Below are 20,496 nucleotides of genomic sequence, written 5' to 3'. Positions count from 1 at the left end.
CTATTAAAAAAAAATCCTTTCTTTGTGCTCGAACTCGAAATTTCTTCTATCAATCTCACTCTATGTTGTGCGGACTCTCTAAAATGATGTTGCACTCGTGTCAGATCTTTCAAAAATATACTATTTTTAAAGGATCCGAGACACACCCGACAATATTTTCGAAGAGTTCGAGCAACATATATCTCACTACAACCTTTGGGATGGACCAACAAATTTCTTATACCAAATACCAAAATCAAGAAAAGAAAAAGATCGTATACATTAGGCTGCAGACTGTAGCTGCTACTTTCCTAGTAGTAACTAGCAATTACTAAGTACTCCATTAAACTAATTGGGCGGAATCAAGATTTAGGGTGTGTTTGGTACGAAGGAAAATGTTTTCATGAAAAATGAGTGGTTTTATAACTTATTTTTTCTTGTTTGATTGGTAAATGGAAAAAAAAATTCGGAGAATATTTTCTAGTGTTTGATTAGAGAATAGAAACTCTATTTTCTTGAAGAACTTAATTATTTTTCTAAAAATTCACAAAACCCAAAAGAACTAATGTGTTGTATTAATTTTTTACGCAAAAAATAACGTTGAAATTTGTGCTCCATCACTAAAAAGAAAATACTTTTTTTTGTTCAAAAAGAAAGTACTCTTTCTACAACATGAACATAAAATACTTATTTTGTTGAAATGAAAGAAAATACTTTTTCGACATCATGAATTTTTATTTTTTTTTCAAATGAAAGAAAATTCTTTTTTTGCATCACGAAAAAAAAGTACTTTTTTTTGTTAAAATTAAAAAATATATATATGATGAAAAGAAAAATATTCATTTGTTGAAATAAAAAAAAAAGTACTTTATCTATAACATCAAAAGAAAGTACCATTAATAATATTTCTGTTTAGGGTGGAGGGTTGGGAGTGGGGTTGGGGTAAGGGTGGGGTGGGGGTGGATTGGTGGGGATGGAAATAGGGTGGGAAAGGTTAAAAAAGAGTATTGGAAAATATTTTCCCCCATTTTTAGGAAAATGTGTTCATGAGAAAAATGTTTTCCAAAATATTTAAGCCAACCAAACATGGGAAAATTGGAAAATATTTTTCTAATAATATTTTTCTTCATACCAAACACACCCTTAAAATTTATAAGTTTTTATCGCAATTCTTAGATTAATCTATAATATTAATAATTAAGTTTACGGTTAAATATTTATAAATATTTAGTGAATTTATTAATTTATATAGGAAATCTATGAAATCATCAAGAAATACGTGAATCTATAAATAATATTATAAATCCGCCCCTATTAAACTAGCACATTTTTCATGGAAAGTTCTATGAAATCATCATCATTCTTTCACATTTTTGACTTATAAAAAACAAATAGCTTTATTGGGACATGATCATAATGGAGGTTCAGTTTGACCCTAACACAAGACTGACAAGATGGATTTCTTAAAAATATTTTTCTCCTTCATTGTCTTTTTATGTTTGGTAGAAAAATACTTTAAGAAAAGAAATACAATTACATGTTGGCATGTTGCGAACGAAAGCTTGAAGTAACGGTAAAATGATCTGTGTATGGTCTATAGATTACGTGTTCGAGTTGTCGAAGTAGTCATTAAAGTTTGCTGTTTACAATATATTTAACACCCCCTAGGGTATAGCTCTTCCCGAAACCCTACATGAACGGGAATATTTTGGACATGAGGTTGCCTTTTTCTAATTTGTCATTACATATCCTGTCTTGATAGTGATAATTTACAATTGTTTCGTCTGTATTTTATACAGATATTTGACTTGTTTATATAGGTATTTTCTTAATACAGCAAGAAAAATTTAAAGCAGCAGATGTAGAAATACCATACAATTTATAGCAATTGAAAACTATAGCCAGAGAAACAAAATAACTATTTTGAGCTTGTCCATAAACTGTAGGCTGGCCCCTCCATTTTAGGATTCATTTACATTAATACACACATTTTCCTCATTTATTAAAATCTGCCCCTCCTGTCCACCGACGTTTCACAGTAACCCCACTTTCCTGTCATTTTTACCATATTAATACATTGTCCTTTATTAATTTAAACCATATCATAATTAATTTAAAAAGTACAATTACTAAATGATTTTTCAATGAAATCTTGACGGAAATTGAAATAAGAACACATGTTTATCGTTTAATTATTAATTCTATTAGTCAAATTTTATATCTTTTTAAAAAACATATTTAATTTATTGATGAAAATGAAACTTTTAACTTGTATAGTATGTAGAAATACTTTGTTGGTTAATGAAACATTTGGATATATGTCCAATTGCGTGAATTACCTCATTTAGAAATTAGAATTCCATCAAAGTTATTTGCATTTGGAAAAAGTATAAATAATTAAATTTTGCTAAATTGTGTTCAAATAAGACAGAAAATTGATAAAAATTAATCACCAAACTCGATTATGTCTCTCAAAGTGGAATGAAGGCCGTAAAAGTTATTGTAGACAAAGTTCCACCGATTATTTCCTTTCATTTGTCTAAGTTTTTAATGGACAGAGTTACTTATTATTTATAGTGGTTGAAGATAATAAATACCTGATAAAATAATCAAAGTGCGTGTAAGTTTGCTCAAACACTATTATTAAAAAGAAGAAGAAAAAACATAGAACTACAAAAACTTGATTAAAAGAAAAGGACAAACTTGACCAAGTATATATTACCACAATAACAACAATATATCCAGTGTAATCTCATAAAGAGGGTGTGGGGAGGATAGTATGTACGCAAACGTTACCTCTACCTTGTAAAAGTAGAGATGTTATTTTTGTAGACCATCGACTGAATAAAAGCATAATCACAACTGTTTTGAAAAAAAAAAGTACTATAGTGAAGAAGCCATGAGAAAAAAAAAAAAAAAAGCAATAATCACAACTAGAAAAATAAGATAACAAAAACAATGAAAAATCCAGTATAATCCCGAGTTTGGGAAAGATATTGTGTATGCAACCTTCCTTTTACCTTGTGAAGATAGAGAAATTGTTTCCGATAGATCCCGTCTCCTGTTTACATGAATCTATAAATAATAGTATAAATCCCCCTCATGGAAAGTTCTATGAAATCATCACCATTGATTCACATTTTTGACATATAAAAACAAAGAGCTTTATTGGGACAAGACCATAATGGAGGTTCAGTTTGACTCTCATACAAGACTGACATGGTAGATTTCTTAAAAATCTATTTCTCCTTCATTGTCTTTTTATGTTTGATAGAAAAATACTTTAATAAAAAAAATAGCAATACTCATTCCATCCTCAAAAGAAAAGAAAAATTAAAGAAGCTTACTCCTATCCTACCATCTAGAAGTACAAACTAGCTATTGTTTCTTAAAAGTGACACACAATCTGTAAAAAAAAATATATATATATTTTAGAGCACCATAATTTAGAACTATATAAAAAATTATAGCCAAAATAATTAATTTCAGACCATATATTTTTATAACTTTTTAGATGCCTTGACTATTTATTTTAATTGTATAAATCTTTATTTTCAGGCCAAATTAAAAAAAATATTAACTAAAACTTTATTATTTCTAGCCAAGTAAAATTTTTTAGCCTAAATAATGTAATTCTATCCAAGTTTTATTATAAATTGTATTCAAAAAAAATTATCTAAAAAAGTAACATACTTAAAACGTAAAAATATATTTTATTTTTCAAAAAAATGCCACATAAATCCACGTGGTAGGCGAGTGCACCCACACAATTTGCCACATCAGCGTCCAGTGGTAATGACTCTTAAAAGGCCTAGTTGAGGGGGGTAATTAAGATCACAAATAGTTTAAGGCTGTAACTAGTAATCCGTGACAAGTTTAGGGGGTGATAAGGTATTTTGCCTATTAAAAAATAACAAATGCCTTTGATAACATATCATTATATTATATTTCATATTTGACTTGTTTATAAAGATATTTTCGTATTTTGTATCCTGTATTTCATATTTCATATCTCTTATATATTGTTGTTGTTATTGTTGTTATTTTTATTACGCATTTTTATGGCACTAATATATCATCTCCTATTGCTTTTTTGAGCCGAGGGTCTCCTGGAAACAGCCTCTCTACCCTTCGGGGTAGGGGTAAGGTCTGCGTACATATTACTCTCCCCAGACCCCACTTGTGAGATTATACTGGATTGTTGTTGTTGTTGTTGTACAGCAAGAAAAATTTAAAGCAGCAGAAGTGGAAATAGCATAATTTATAGCAATTCAAAACTATAGCCACAGAAACAAAATAGTAAACTATGTTTGTCCATAAACTGTAGGCTGGCCCCTACATTTTAGGACTCATTTACATTAATACACACATTTTGCTCGTTTATTAAAATCTACCCCTCCAGTCCACCGACGCTTCACAGTAGCCCCACATTCCTGCCATTTTTACCATATTAATACATTGTCCTTTACTAATTTAAACCAAAGCATAATTAAATTTAAAAAGTACAATTAGAAAATGATTTTTCAATGAAAATTGAAATAAGAACATGTCTAATTATCAATTAAATAGTCAAATATAATTTCTTTAAAAACATATTTAATTTATTGCTATTTTTTTTATAACTTGTCAAGTATGTAGAAATAATTTGTTGGTGAATGAAACATTTAAAATTACCTCATTTAGAACTTAGAATTCTGTCAAAGTTACTTGCATTTTGGGAAAACGTATAAATAATTAATCCATTTATCCCAGAAGAGTGCCTACTATATATTGTTCCATTAAACTTTGGTAAAGTGTGTTTAAATCAGGCACAAAATTTATAAAAATTAACCACCAAACTCAATTATATCTCTCAAAGTGGAATAAATGTTTGTAAAAGTTGCTCTACACAAAGTTCCACTGATTATTTCTTTTTATTTGTCTAAGTTTTTAATGAACAGAGATACTCGTTATTTGCACTAGTCAACAACAACAACAACAACAACAACGACCCAGTATAATCCCACAAGTGGGGTCTGGGGAGGGTAATATGTACGCAGACCTTACCCCTACCCCGAAGGGTAGAGAGGCTGTTTCCAGGAGACCCTCGGCTCAAAAAAGCAACAGGAGCCGATATATTAGTACCATAAAAATGCATAATAAAATAACAACAATATAAGAGATATGAAATACAGAATACGAAATACGAAATAGATGGCTGGTATAGTAAAACTAGCAGGTAAAGCCCTGCATCAATAGACGACCAATGACATTCTTAGTCTAACTCCTAACTGGCTAGTCTCACTCTATTGTGTTCAAACACCATTATTATTAAAAAGAAGAAACAGAAAACATAAAACTACAAAAACTTGATTAAAAGAAAAGGAAAAACTTGATCAAGTATAATTATAACAACAATAACAACAACATCAACATCTCCGGTGTAATCTCACAAGAAGAATATGAGGAAGGTAGTATATACGCAAACGTTATCTCTACCTTGTAAAAATAGAGAGATTCTTTCCGATAGACCCTCGGTTTAAGGAAAGCATAATCACAATACTTTTGAAAAATAAAATAATACTCGTGAAGAAGCCATGAGAAAGAAAAGCAGTAATCAAAGCTAGAAAACTAAGATAACAACAATAACGATAAATCCAGTGTAATCTCATAAGTGAGATTTGGAGAAGGTAGTGTGTAAGCAGTCTTACTCCTACCTTATGAAAACAAAAAAGTTGTTTTCGATAGACCCATAAATAATCACTTTTTTAAAGCTAGAAAAATAAGATAACCGAGAAAAATATAATATATACCCTTTTTGCCCCTTAATCATTTTAACATCTTCCTAATCACACCTCCAAGAAAGAGACAAAGAAAGTTCATTATAACTTCATATATATATATATATATATGGAGGTGGAAGATTGAAAGCTATTTAGAGAGAGAAACCCAACAACAATCACAAGAATATAGAGCTATCTAGAGAGAGAAACAAAAAGCTTGTGTGTGTGAGAGTGAGAGAGAAAGTAATTTGGCTATGGGATTTACAGCAAAAACCAAAGAAAGCAACTCCAATAGCACTAACAATAGTAGTGAAAGTTGGGCAATGGGCTTCCTCTTCATTTTCTTCCCAGAAGAAGAAGATAACAACAACAACAACAAAATTCTCAACAAAAAACCCAATAATTTCTCTTTTTCTTCCTCTTCTTCTCCTTCATTCAAATCCATTAATGCAATTCTCAAACGTTCAAATTCAACTCAACTTCTCTCAAAAGCTCAATCCACCATTTCAATTTGTGCTCTTCTCATTTTCATTACTCTTCTTCTCTTTACTCTCTCAACTTTTGAACCCACTTCACCTCATCATTTCAATTCAAGAAAACAACTAAGTTCTTCATATTTAAACCCTAGGAAAAAACCCAACAAATTAATTTCCCCACATGCATTACAAGGAATGGGTTCTTTATACAGACGAGGAACAAGAGCAATGAATGATGTTATTATTGCTCATGTAGTTGAATCCGTTACGGTTAATGAACTGAAATCATTCCTCAGGCTTATACACAGATCAAGTGTTACGTCAAAATCAGATATTTTGTTAATATTTCCATCAAAGTCGAGTTCATTTGATAACGCCATTGTTGAAGAGAACACCTCGTTCTTGAAACTCATTCATGGCTACTGTAAGGAAACAGACATTTATACTTCTTCGACTACTTTCGACCCGACCCAGTTCGTGATTTCGAGCAAGAAAGAGAATTCAAGTGGAGAACCCATTTGGGGTCGCAAAATTCGCAGCAGTAATGACGAAATTGGGAATAAAACTGAGTCAACTCGGTCAACTCGGTTGAGTTATGGCTCGGTCGTGAGTTTCGACGTGGATGAACTCGACCCTGAGAATTCTTTAAGTGGATTTTTAGACCATGTTCCATTGAATTTAAGAAGATGGGCTTGTTATCCAATGTTATTAGGAAGAATTCGAAGAAATTACAAGCACATTATGCTAATAGATGTTAAGGATCATCTCGTACTCGGTGACTCACTGAGTCAACTCAAGAATCGTAGTCCAGAAACCGTTGTATTACCAACAATCGCACATAAGAAAAAGAACTCGGAGAAAAAACTAGTTGACTCGGGGATTGTATTTGGTGGAGCTAGAGGTATACGAAGAATGTCAAATGCTATGGTAACAGAAATTGCGCGCGTCGCAATTCAACACAAGAAGAAGAACTCCGTGTCCGAGTCAGGATTATTCAACCAACTCGTTGGAAATGAGTTCATGTTAAAGAATGTGAATTTGATCAACTCGGGTGAGTCAATTCATGAACTGAGTTCACTCACTGGGTTGAACTCAAACTCGAACTCGAAATCGGGTTTTAATTCTTTGTCTATAGTATCAAAATATCCTATTGTTAGACGTGGGAATAGTAATTTAGATATTAATTCTGTTTTTAAAAAGTATTTGTGTTCATCTCCTTTGGATTCTATAGCTTATAGTGATTGTTAGTAGCCAAGAGAAAAAAAAAAATATACAGTTTTATATATTTTTTGTGCTCTTTTTGGGAGTTTTTGTAGTATTTTGTTCATAATACAATTTGTTCAATAATATTTTAAGTTTTTATATAGACAATTTCTTTTGATTAACTGGTCAAGTTGTTGCCATGTGACCAGAAGATCACAAGTTCAAGCCGTGGAAATAGTTTTTTGCATAAATGCAGATAAGACCGCGTTATAGATCCTTGTCGTCCGGTCGTTACCTGGTCTCCGCGCATAGCGGGAGCTTAGTGCATCAGGCTGCTCTTACATTTTTATGCTACAGTATAATTTAGTTGGTTATAACTCAATACTGATAATGTAAAAGAATTTTGCTTCATCACCCTTTGTTTTTTCATATAGAAACATATATTTTCACTCCTAAATTTTTGAATAAATTTTCCTGAATACTTTAATATTTAGTCGAATAATTTAGTTTTATTTAATTTCATTTGGCAGTTGATTTATGATAAGAAATTAATTACTCCAATAAAAACAAAGGAGTAATTACAGTATTTAGTGAAGGAACTGGCATTCATAATTATTGGTAGCAGAAAGCCTGCTGTCATTCTTAATGAGGGACAGTCTAATCAGGTCCTTGTGTCTATCTTGCATTAGCAATTCAAACTAATTTTTATTCCTATTTTTTCTTTTTTTTTCATTTAAATAATTCAGTATCGGAATTTGAGCCGAAGATCTATCATAAACATCCTCCGTAAGGTACGATTAAGGCGACGTACATACTACCTCCTCATACCTCACTTGTAAAATTACATTGAGTTTGTTTATTTTTGTTGTCGTTGATTCAGTATCTGAATTTAATAATTTGATTATTTTAAATTCGTGTCAGTAAAATTCATCAGCGGCACAAACATTATTTACCGACTTTTTTCATTTTTAAATCCTAAACTTGAGACTTGTGATTAAAAATCGAGAATATTAGTTACCGAAGGGTTTACTTTGAACATAATCAGTGCACACGCACCATAAGCGGGCTTCACGCACCATAAGCGGGCTTAAACGAGGAGGTCAAAAATGGCATAAAAATGAAGGAAAAGAGTCATGAAAGGAATGTGATGAGGCAGCTAAAGGCTTGGAGATTGGTGAATGCATTGATTGAAACCATGTGTTATGTAACACATTTTCACCCTATTTTTTCCCCCTTTGTTCCCTTTCTTTCCTTCCTTTTGACTAAATATATTAAAGGAGAGAAAAAATAGGGATAACCTTGCAATCCTTGCACTACCCTCTATTACACCTTTTGAGGAGAAGGTAATCGATCTGAGTCTTCACCGCCAAACTTTGGAAAGTAACACACACACACACACACACACATATATATATATAAAATAAATTTTAAATAGCTACTTCTATAGTCGATTGGTTCGGTTTGATATAGATATAGATATAGATAAATATTTTCTGTTGCTATCTTCGATTTAGTTTTTTAATTATTTGTCTTGTTATTAGTTGCTATCAGGGCTTTTTTTACCTTCTTTAGTCGACGGTAAAAAAAAGCGAACGATATATCATTAAGGACCTTCTTGCATTTAATATAGATAGATAGAACGATATGTAAGTTATTATGTATTCTAGAAATTAATCAATATAGTAGTGTACTTGATTAATCTTCTCTTTCTTTCTTTTTTTAACGTTTTAATTTAAAATCCTACAAATGATATGGAGATTAGACGTGGTAAAAAGCTAGTATTGTTTTTCCTTTTGAAACAAAAGTCTTTATTGTATTAAAATCACGTCTTCCTATTGCAAATAAAATTGTAATACAATCTAATAAGGAAAGATCAACAAATTAATTCTAGTTGATTTTAAAGTTCTAACTTTAGGAAAATTAGCATAAATGGTAATTGAATGTATATTCTTAAATATTAGGAAGACAACTTAAATTACAATTTTATCTAGTGTAAAGTCGATTTTTAAGGGTAAAAAGGTCGAACGACATTTCGCTAAGGGCTTTCGTGCTTTTAATATAGTATATATATATATATATATATATATATATATATATATATATATATATATATATATATATATATATGGAGAGAGAGAGAGACGATTTAGTTTTCTAATTATTTGTCTTGTTATTAGTTGCTATCAGGGCTTCTTTCACCTTCTTTAGCCGAGGATCTATCGGAAATAGTTTCTCTGTCCTTCCAGAGTCGGGGTAAGGCTGCGTACATCCTACTCTCCCAGACCCCACTTATGAAATTATAATGTGTTGTTATTGTTGTTGTTGTTGTTGTTGTAATAGGCCTATGGAGAGTAATGTGTACGTAAATCTTATCCCTACATTGTAAAAGTAGAGAAGTTGTTTTCGATAGACCCTCGGCTTAAGGAAGCCATAATCACAACAATTATGACAAAGAAATACAGAAGGAGAAGCAGTAACACATCAGGAAACTGATATAATCGAAGCATATATATATCAAATGACATTATACGAAGCGTATAATGTGACTCTATTTGAAAAGGATAAAAAAGGCTAACAATATTTCGTTAAGGGGTTTTGTGCTTGTAATATATTGCTAACTTTCTCCGCTACCAAGGAAAATAAAATAAGAGCTTAAAAGGGTCTTGGTATTTAACTATTTATGAATAGGTAGAATAAAGAGAATAATAATTTATTTCTAAGTTCACATTACTCTATTGCCTTTCCTCGAATCATCATATTGATATGCAAACTTTAATTAAATGTATATTAAATCTTGCACACACAATTTATGTCTCCCCATTAATTACGTCTTAAGAAATTACATTACTTAAATCACATTTATTTAATTAATCACCCAAGATTAATGGCAGGGTAAACTCAAAAAGTTAAAGAGACATTGAAGGAATATGAGGTACTTAAGCTTTTTGAGAGTGGAGAGAACATTGATTGAAACCATGTGATGAATCATTTATTTAACACATTTCCACCTTAATTTTCCCTTTGTTTCTTCCCCTTTTTTCAAACTTTAGTAAAACTATTAAAAAATAAAAGAAACACAACAAAGGAAATCTTAGCCAAGAAGATATGATTATTTCAAGACTTTGCACTTCTTTTTTGTTCTTAAGACTAACTTTTTGCAAGCTTTTCCAGCTAACCAAAAAGTCGAAGAGTTAATCAACCCGGTGCACAAAGTATTATGCGTTCACGTCAAAGGCGAACCTATACTATACCAAGAGGTGTCATCGGCATTTATAAAGTTCGACAAAAACTTCATATATATATAACTTTAGAAAATAGTGATATATTAGTAATTGACACCCTATATACAAAGCAGATTTTGGTTGAATCTAAAAGTGTACCCCCGACCTTCAAATCCTAGGTCGAGCCGCTTCTGGTTCACGCCAATGGCGGACCCAGAATTTTGTGCAAGCGGGTTCAATCAACACATAACTTTAGTAGTAAAATAGTAGTTGTCAAGTGGGTTCAAATAAAATATTTGTACAAAATTTACGCAGCTTTAATCGTAATTTATACATATACACAGTATTATTTTTCGATGAAGCGGTTTCAGTTGAACCCGCTTGCCACCACGTGCGTCCGCCATTGGTTCACGTGGGGTCCCAAGAAGAGCTACATTTTAAAGGATTGTGATGTAGACAACCTCCCTGATACAAACATTAATTGCGGATTTCAAAGTTCGAAACCATGACTTATATGCCACGAGAATACAACTTAACCGTTGCTATAAGGCTCTCATTCGCTAGAGTAAAACATGAAAAAGAGCGGTAGCAGAAAATCTCGTTTTTTGTCCTTAATTCGTAATTTAGCTCCAACATGATAGTAATTTTAAACTATAGGTTAATTAAAAACCTATTGAGCAAGTTATTTATTTAAGAAAATAAGGGAAAACATAGAAAGAATAAATTTATTTTTGACTTCACTGCTCTCTATGCTGATCTCCTTAGTAGAAGCTACATTGACGTTTCCTCGAATAATCTAATTATTGTTATTTTAACTCATTGAGATGAGCAAAAGAATTATCCTTTAATTACGCAAACTCTCTTTAATTGCATCTTAAATATAGTACACTATTTTTTGTCTCCACAATTATTTAAATTCTAGAATATTAAAATACTATAATGGTTACTCAATCTTGCACAACCCAAGTCAACTTTCAATTATTTAATCTTAACTCTCCTTTCATAATATAATATTTTTTGAATGTCTTGGCGGGGAATTGACTCCACTCTCAATAGTTCAAATTTGCCCTTAAAAAACTAAGGGGTCGTTTGGTAGGAGGTATTAGAAAAAATAATGCAAGCATTAGCTCTATGCATTACTAATACCTTGTTTGGTATCTTTTGTCAACTTGTGTATAACTAATACTTGTATTAGTTATACATCATACTTGGCATTATCCTATGCATAAGTAATGCATAGAAAACTATGGCATTAGTAATACCAAAGCTTTAATGCATGCATTAGCATGGTTAAAGACAAAATTGTCCTTAAAGTCCCTTAAAGCTAGAGAATATGGAGGGCATTTTTGTAAGCAACTATTTTTTTAAAAAATTATGTAATGCATTATAATTTTAATACACCACACCAAACTATAGATAAAAAATAATATTTGCATAACTAATGCTTGCATTACTAATACACATTATTCTGCACTATTCTTATACACCCTACCAAACGACCCCTAAGGGAAATAGGGGATTTAAGCATTCAGCACAAAGTCCAACTAATTAATAAAGAGTGGAATATCTCAAAAGTTCTTTCAAAATAAATTAATTTGAGACACAAAGTAGAAATCTGGTGTTACAACCCATATTCATGTATATTAGCTCATGCCATAAGGTAGTCAATGAAAATCCATGAAGAGATTATCTTTAAGATGATAAGAAGTTAATCATATTGGTCTTAAATAATACAAAGGTGTATAAGGGTGGTTAACAAGTATTAGAAGTTAAACGAATCAAGGATGTTGTCAGCCGTATTTTCGGATAAACCTAGAGGTGCTTAGTACACTCAAGAGGTAGTGTTTTAAGGTATTTGAATCATATAATATCCGTATTATAAGTCTTGAAGTCAAACGAGTTATGAGATAAAAGTCGACAAAAGTTGTCACAACTTAGGTTTATAAATTTACTTAAACATTAGGTCAAATGCTACTAAGCTTTTATCCCAATTTACTTAGAATTATGGGGTAATTTACCTACCAAATTGAAGATCTATGAGTCTAGTTTCCAACGCATTAAACCGTTTATCGATACGATCTCGGAGTAGAGAGATATTCGCGTTTTCGTGAGACTGTGCCAAGCACCTCTCTATGGGGCCCACTTAGGCGGTTTAAGACATTTGGGTATATATATGATGCCTCCAACCCGTTTCAAGTCATTTTTTTCACGATATTCAGACCTTAGAACCCTAGGAACACCCTCTCAAGGTTCTCTCAAGATTCAAGACCCAAACAAAGGGCAAACAACATAAATCAAGTGTCGGGAATCCCGTGGCGCTAGTAAGTTTCTTTTTCTTCTTGTTGTTGCTCATTTTTGTGTTGTTCCAACTCGTGTGGGAGGTTGTTTTAAAAGGTTTATGTTCTGTAAATACTCCCTCAAGTTCTTAATATCAACCCTAGGAGATTTCAAGCCTTCTAAAGTGATTTTATTGCCAAAAAACACTAATTGATTGCTAGTTTCGTTTTCTTGTTGTTGTGGCAGCATTGGAGGGATATTTCATGGAAAATTAAGGTCAAATTGGAGTTGTTCTTTCTGTATAAAGGTAAGTAACCTCTTACTCTATATGTATTTAAGATTATCTAAGTTGCGGCTAAGTCAATGAAGCTATAACTTGTGGAATATATATCGAAAGGCTTGGTAGTAATGTTATCGGTTGGTGGACTATTTTGGGAGGTTCAATATGATTAACATTAATGTTGTTTAGGCTTTTTGGTGATTTTTTTCACTTGTGTAAGTCATATAAATAGGGGAGGTGCTGTCCGTTTCATCATAAAATAGGTTGTGGTCGGTACATAATAGTTCTGACGCTTAAACATTAACGATGGTGTCATTTCTCCTATTGTAGACTAAGGAGTCTTGACATTTGCATAGCTTGAGGTTGGGCAGTATATACAAGGTATGTGAGGCTATCCTTTTCCTTCTTTTGCACGACTCCGATTATACATAATGTAATGAACGAGCTTCCAAAGATACTGTACTCTTAGAAGCTAGCAGTACTTACATTATTTTCCCTCTTATGGAACGATTAATGTTGATGTTGCTTCTCTTATTCTTATATTATCAATGTTGTTGATACTTCCTAATTCTTATAAGGTTCATAGTGAAGAGTTAGTCCTAATAACGTGTACAAAGGATACCGACCTTACGTCACTCCGAAAGGTTTAGAACATGATTCCATGAGTCGAGCATGCAGTATTATATATGTATCTATTTTACTCTACCGAGCCGCGCTATAGTCGGCCGGGTACGGAACATATTATGCAACCACTGATCAGTTGGGTTTTACCGAGCTCCACATGGCCGGGTACGATTCTACTGAACCTTATGATGGTCGGGTATGGTTTTACCGAGTCCTCTTTCGGCCGGGTATGATATGATGATAATGATGCCCACAGAGGCGTATGTTTTAAAAGTTTATGCATATATACATATGTATCATGCATTGCATGTCAGTAGCCCTCAGAGGTACCCAGACGTTACAGGTTATATATTCTTTATTCCTGCTTACATTACTGTTCGTACTTATGGTTCCCTGCCTTACATACTCAGTACTTTATTCGTACTGACGTCCTTTTATTTGTGGACGCTGCATGTCGTGCTGCAGGTCCTGATAGACAGCCAGGTGCAGCTCCCCCAACCACAGTAGGTGGTCCAATTCAGCGGTGATTGGCGAGATCCCTTCTTCAGACTTGTCGTGGTCTTGGTATGCATTTTTGTTATAGACGTTATGGGTATGTCGGGGCCCTGTTCTAGGAATGTTGCAGCACTTATGTTCTTTTAGAGGCTCATAGACAAGTGCCGACTCATGTATAGTTTGGTATGCTTTGTCGGTTGATTTTTGTTGTACTCTTTCATGGTAGCATGGTAGCATGGTAGCTCGTACCTTATATATAGTGTCTTGATTGTCTGGTCATCCAAACATGTATGTTCATGTCATCATCTTTTGTTGTTAGTTGTGCATGATCCATGTCTACCAATTATATTGATCTCGTTGGCCATAAAAGATAATAAAGAAGGTTAGATAAAATGTACGTTGGTGCTCGACAAGTATGTCGGGTGCTAGTCATGGCCCTCCAGTTTGGGTCGTGACATACAACTACAATAGTGTCAAATCCAAATTACTTACAAGTCAAATTGATAATTGATGCCTCCGTTCACGTTTACTTTTTCACTATACTAAATATAAATATTTGTTTTCACTTGTCCAATTTGAAAAATAAATAAATAATTTATTATTTTATATTTATTTTACCCTTTTTATTAAGTACTACCTTCAAATCTCTCTATAACAACATCATTTGTTTTGATATTTTTTTATTGTTATAGTGAAGTGCTATTATAGAGGACATATATTATAACATAACATAATAATTGGTGCCGAAAAAAACTCGAATTTAATAGTAAATGATTATTATATAGGAATGCTATTATTGAGGTTTAGGTGTTAAACGGGTGGGCCGGGCTAGGTAGGGAAAAGTTGAAACCGTTCGGGTTTCAAACCGAGCCGGTTACGGGTTAGGAGTTACCAGGCTTAACGGGTTCGGGTCCATCCGGGTAAAAAATAAACTGTAAGGGTTACGGGTACAAGAGGTCGGCCGGGCCGGGTTAGTGTAATTTTTAATTCTTTTTTGTATTTTGTATAACTATTGTAAGCTATATTAATATAAAGTAAAAATATAAAGAATACAATGAAGATGGGAAAAAAATTGCAATTATAAATTGCAAGTGCTACATTTATTTCAAAATTCAAACTTGCAAATTGAAAGGTTTACATTTAACAACAAGTAAATTAACGAAAAGAAAGAGTAAATTCAACGGCCATTGGGCAACGGTCCCTTGGGCTATTTGTGCAAAATAGCCATTGGGCAACGGCCCCTTGGCCCAGCAGACTGTTGCCAACAGTCAGAAAGTCAGAAATAATTAAAAAAAATTAAAAGTAGCCGTTAAACCGGTTTGGGCCGGTCCGATCCGGTCGGGCCTGTTAACTGGTTCTATAGTGAATCGTGTTGATCGGGTTTGACCGATGCGGTTAACCGGTGGAACTAAGGTGGTTGGACCAACCCCCTTACCCCTTAACCCAGCCCACCTGGCCCCCTTGTACCGATCCGGTCCGGTTCCGGCTTCAACTGGTCTGGGCCGGTCCGGAAACGGGTTGATCCGGCCCGTTAGACACCCTTAGATGTGACTGTACTTATTTTCAATGTATTTCTTAAGCAATGTGCCAAGTCAACCGTATTTTAATAAATGAATCTTGAGAATTAATTAAGTACCATTTAACACTCTCAAGTGATATAGTTATCTTGAAACGCCATAAATTAAGGGAATCCTAATTTCACTCTAACAAAAGGTTTAATGATGACTTATGATGCAATTGGTTCTTAACTATTTCCCTACCCCAAAAGGTTGATGATGTTTATCATGCTATTGATTAAGTCAAATTATAATGATTAATCACAAATACGTTTTTTTGCTAATCATCACTAGTTAAGCACTAGCTATTAACCTTGCAAAAAATTATTTCCCTGATAATTTTTACCTCACTTTAGTTAAAAGAAAAAATACTGATTCAAAGGATTCTTTTGATAATATTATAAACACGTTTAATTTAAAATCATAAGATTCAAAAAAATTCTTAATATTTATACGCTTTACTCGAATCAAACTAAAGCAATCCGTTTCAACTTAGTTGATCGGAAAAATATTTACATAGATATTATTACTATCCGAAAATCTCGTCAAAATAGCACGGGCTAACCATTTTCCTGATTGGTAATCGAAAAATAACCAATATTTGTGAAATCATTAAAAAATAGTCACTCTTTTGCTGAAACACGAAAAATTCCAGCATAATATGCTGGACTATTGAGCTTCCGCATATACAATATATTATGTTGGAACTCCTAAATACGGAAAGTTCCAGCATAATATGCGGGATTATAGAGCTTCTGCATATAAACTTTATAAAATTTATGATGGAACATAATATGATGGAACTCCAACACATTATAAAATTTCAGCATATTATGTTGCAAGCTCATATGTAAAAAATTGGAACTCCAGCATATTATGCTGAAATATTTTCGGACTTTTATCAGTGTTTTTGTTCAAATTTTATCTTTACATGAAAAGTAGCTAAACTTTGATTACTTTTAAAACTATAATTATTTTTCAATTACCAGTGATAAATCCGACTATTTTTGAATTTCACTCGAAAATCTTTTTTTATATTTTGGGGGGGGGGGGGGGAGGGGGGTAGTATAAGCTTTTGAAACTACTTGCCTAGGATACCCAACCTAATGAGTGCTTCATTATAAACATTCATATCCAAAATTGGCCAATAGCCAATAGCCACCGACAATCATAATTGTGCCACGTTTCAAACACTCAATTAAAAAGAGACAAAGGAAAATCCTTTCATTTTTAGCCATTTGGAGTGTTCATTTAAATAGTGGTCCAAGCAATTTCTTTTTTGGCACTTTGGGTTCAAGTGGGAAGAGTTGAAGAAGAAAGATATGTAGGTTGGGGGAGAATCATCCATAGAAATTGGGATCAAAAAAGCTTTGAAATTTTGAGTGGACTAAATAGAAACTTGGCATTGTGCTATAATAGAACAAATTGAGGTCCCTAACATATCTTGTGTTATCAAATAATTCCTTTTATATTTTCTATTGTAATAGAAAATATTGTCAAATCTTTTTATAATAGTATTATTTGTTCCGATAATTTTTTGGCTGTTATAGCAAAATCCTTTTATAGAAAATATATAATATAAGATAACATGATCAGTTCTAGAATAAACTTGGCCATTAAATGAAAATATTGTTATAAAGAAAAATACTGTGATCAAATAACTCTTTTATATTTCTTATTATAATTGCAAATACAGTCAAATTTGTCTATAAAAATATTGTTTATTTCGATATCTTTTCGCTGCTATAACGAAATAATATTATTAAGAATATATAATATAAGATAACATGAAAATTAGTTCCAAAATAAACTTGTCCATTATAATGAAATACTGTTATAAAGGAAAACTGTTATAGAGAGATTTAATTGTACTCTTTTTATTTGGAAATTAAAATTGGTATAGTAAGATTTTAGAATGTGTTTGATATGAGTGTGAAAATATTTGCTAACTAAAATATTAAGATTACGTAAAAGTTGTATTTGTTCATATCCCATTTCCAAAATGAGGAAATTAAGCTTTTCTAATTTTGAAAACTCCAGGAGGCACTGTAACAATTAGGGCTGTTCATTCGGATCGGATATCCGAAATCCGAACTGATCCATTCAATTTTGAATTTCGGATTTCGGATTGGATCGGATTTCGGATTATGTTTATTAAAATTTCGGATTTCGGATCGGATTTCGGATTGGTATATTTTAATCCAATCCAATCCGAAATCCGAAATTATTAGGACATGTATAAATACTACACTTTAATTTACATCAACCTCCAAGTTATTACCTTTACAATTGCTAGATTTAGCTATATTGGCACCATAGTACTCTCATAATTGCATAAACATGAATTTTTCTTAATGTATTGCCTCTTTTACAAAGAAAATATACATATTAGTTTAACTTTGAGGCATCATAATTCGATCCGATATCCGATCCGATCCGATATAATTCGGATCGGATTCAGATTGCATTTTCTAGAATCCGAAATCCGAAATTCGAATCCGAAATATGCTAAATCCGATCCGATCCGATCCGTGCACAGCCCTAGTAACAATTACTGAAACTTCATGAACCTAAGAGTAATTCCAGTAGTCTGGGTACAGTGTGGACCAAAGGTGACATTTCAATATTATCTTTTGGGTCAAAGAAATCTAACTAAAAAGCAAAAAATAATTAAAAAAAATATTGGGTTTTGTTTTATCTTTTACGTGGATGTTGTATTTCATGAAGTGTTTTTAAATACTTGGACTGAACTGCAATTGCATTATTTTTGGATGTATCGAATTTCTTCTTCTAAATTATTATAGTTGAAGTCATCAATCATACAAAGCTACAAAATTTAATTTCTGTCCCACTTTGGTCCAAATAATTGAGAATCTTGGAGATTTTATATGCCTTCCCCCACATGAGAAAATTCAAAGAAAAAAAAAAGAAAAAAAAATACTAAAGTAGCCGTCCCATTTTATTTTTGGTTGGGTCCACCCATTCGGTATCTCGTGTCTGGTACCTGCATAACAGTCCGACTATATTTAGAAGAAGAATTAATCCAAATAGCCGCTCATCCAATCGCTTCAATTAAAAATAGCCGGTAAAAATATAATATATGCATAATTTATGTATTATATGTATATAATTATGTATAATCAATGTATAATCTCTGTATATAATTAGAAAAAGTAAACAACAAATATGACCGATTATTCGTGTAAAGATACCTATTTAGATTCGCGCAACATAAACCCCATTTAAGAATGAAACGCTCGCTAACAGAATTTTTTCCATACCCAATAGCCGTGCTATTTGAACTATTTATTGGCTCTAATGATGGACAAGTTATAAACTATACATTTTCAATTCAAATTTAATATTTTCGATGAAGATTTCATCTGAAAAAGCCAACAATATTTTTCTATGTTAGTATTGGTATTAATAGTTTTAAAGCATATGGTTTAGGTTTCAAATCAAATGCCGTACCTATCAAACTATTAAATATTGATTTTGAGACATGACCATGATAGAACATATCATGTTAGAGAATTTTGTTACGTTGTTCTAAAATGCTCAAATATATTTATGGCAGCTTTTATTTTGAGGCAGAGCAGTTTTAAAAGTTATGGTTTAATATTATAGTCCGATTAAGTTACTGAGTTCTTAATTAATAATATATATATATATATTGCATAATTTTTAAGATAAATACATATTTTGAACCAAAGTTACTGAATTCGACCGAACTCGAAAGGCGTATGCTAGCTACATGAGGAATGGCCGTGGGAATTTAATTTCATTTATATATTATCGGAGAAATGAATAAAACTCCAAATTTTTCGTGTGACCTCAAGCCTTTAAGATTTATGTAGACTTGGATGATAATAGTTTTTTTTAAATAATAATAATAGCTAATTAAAACCAATTGAATGAGCCTTTAGTTCATTTGCAAGTGAGAAGGCCTAGAAAATCCAGCCCACTAGCTATTTTATTGGCTCATTTGAACATTAAAAATAGAGATTTTTACATGCTTGGTCACTTTAAAAAAAAAATTCTCATAAAACGATAGTAGGCTTCGTTTATTTCAAAAACAGCACATTTTTTTTTTACTTTTTTAGCACTTTCACATTGATAACTCCATTAACTAAGGGATCCCTCTACATTAATAAACTTTTTACTACATTTCTTTTTCCCTCACTCTTTCATAATTTCTTTTTTTCTCTTCCATAAATAACACTTACCCAAATATATCAAAGATTCTGAAAGAAAAATATCTCAAAAATAATTTCCTCTGTAAAATAAGAATTTTAATATTTTTTTCTTATTTTATTTTTAAAAAAATTTCGGTACAAATTTATTTTAACTCAAAATATACCTTTAATATATTTCAAGTATATTATATTGTGATAATTTATAATGTAAATATTTCACACATATAACTTATATATATACCTCATAATACATTATTATATTGATATTATTCAAAGTATATTGCTAGCATATACCTTACATAAAATTTAATTTAAAATTTTAACATGCCACTAATATGTATAGAGAAGAAAATAAATATGTTACATATACTATTTATTATGGATAATTTATATAAATATGAACGTGATATTAGTGCAAAATATAAAT

The 20,496-nt window shown here is 31.9% G+C and overlaps 1 protein-coding gene and 1 long non-coding RNA gene across 3 annotated transcripts; both read left to right on the top strand.

Moving 5' to 3' along the window:
• The first annotated feature begins 6,412 nt into the window (after positions 1-6,412).
• LOC107813399 (uncharacterized) lies at positions 6,413-7,465 on the top strand. Its single transcript, XM_016638669.2, has one exon. It carries the CDS (start codon positions 6,413-6,415, stop codon positions 7,463-7,465), a length of 1,053 nt encoding a protein of 350 aa, XP_016494155.2.
• Positions 7,466-12,854: 5,389 nt separating this feature from the next.
• On the top strand, positions 12,855-14,789 carry LOC142170606 (uncharacterized). 2 transcript variants are annotated; one of them, XR_012699874.1, is made up of 4 exons: positions 12,855-12,962; positions 13,165-13,225; positions 13,529-13,579; positions 14,288-14,789. It is a non-coding gene; the product is annotated as an uncharacterized LOC142170606 (long non-coding RNA). The 2 variants fall into 2 exon arrangements; XR_012699873.1 differs by having other exon boundaries at positions 13,529-14,789.
• The last annotated feature ends 5,707 nt before the right edge of the window (positions 14,790-20,496 follow it).

The sequence above is a fragment of the Nicotiana tabacum genome, chromosome 16 (assembly GCF_000715075.1).
Source record: "Nicotiana tabacum cultivar K326 chromosome 16, ASM71507v2, whole genome shotgun sequence".
NCBI classification, from domain to species: domain Eukaryota; kingdom Viridiplantae; phylum Streptophyta; class Magnoliopsida; order Solanales; family Solanaceae; genus Nicotiana; species Nicotiana tabacum.
This window is presented reverse-complemented; position numbering and strand designations above follow the sequence as displayed.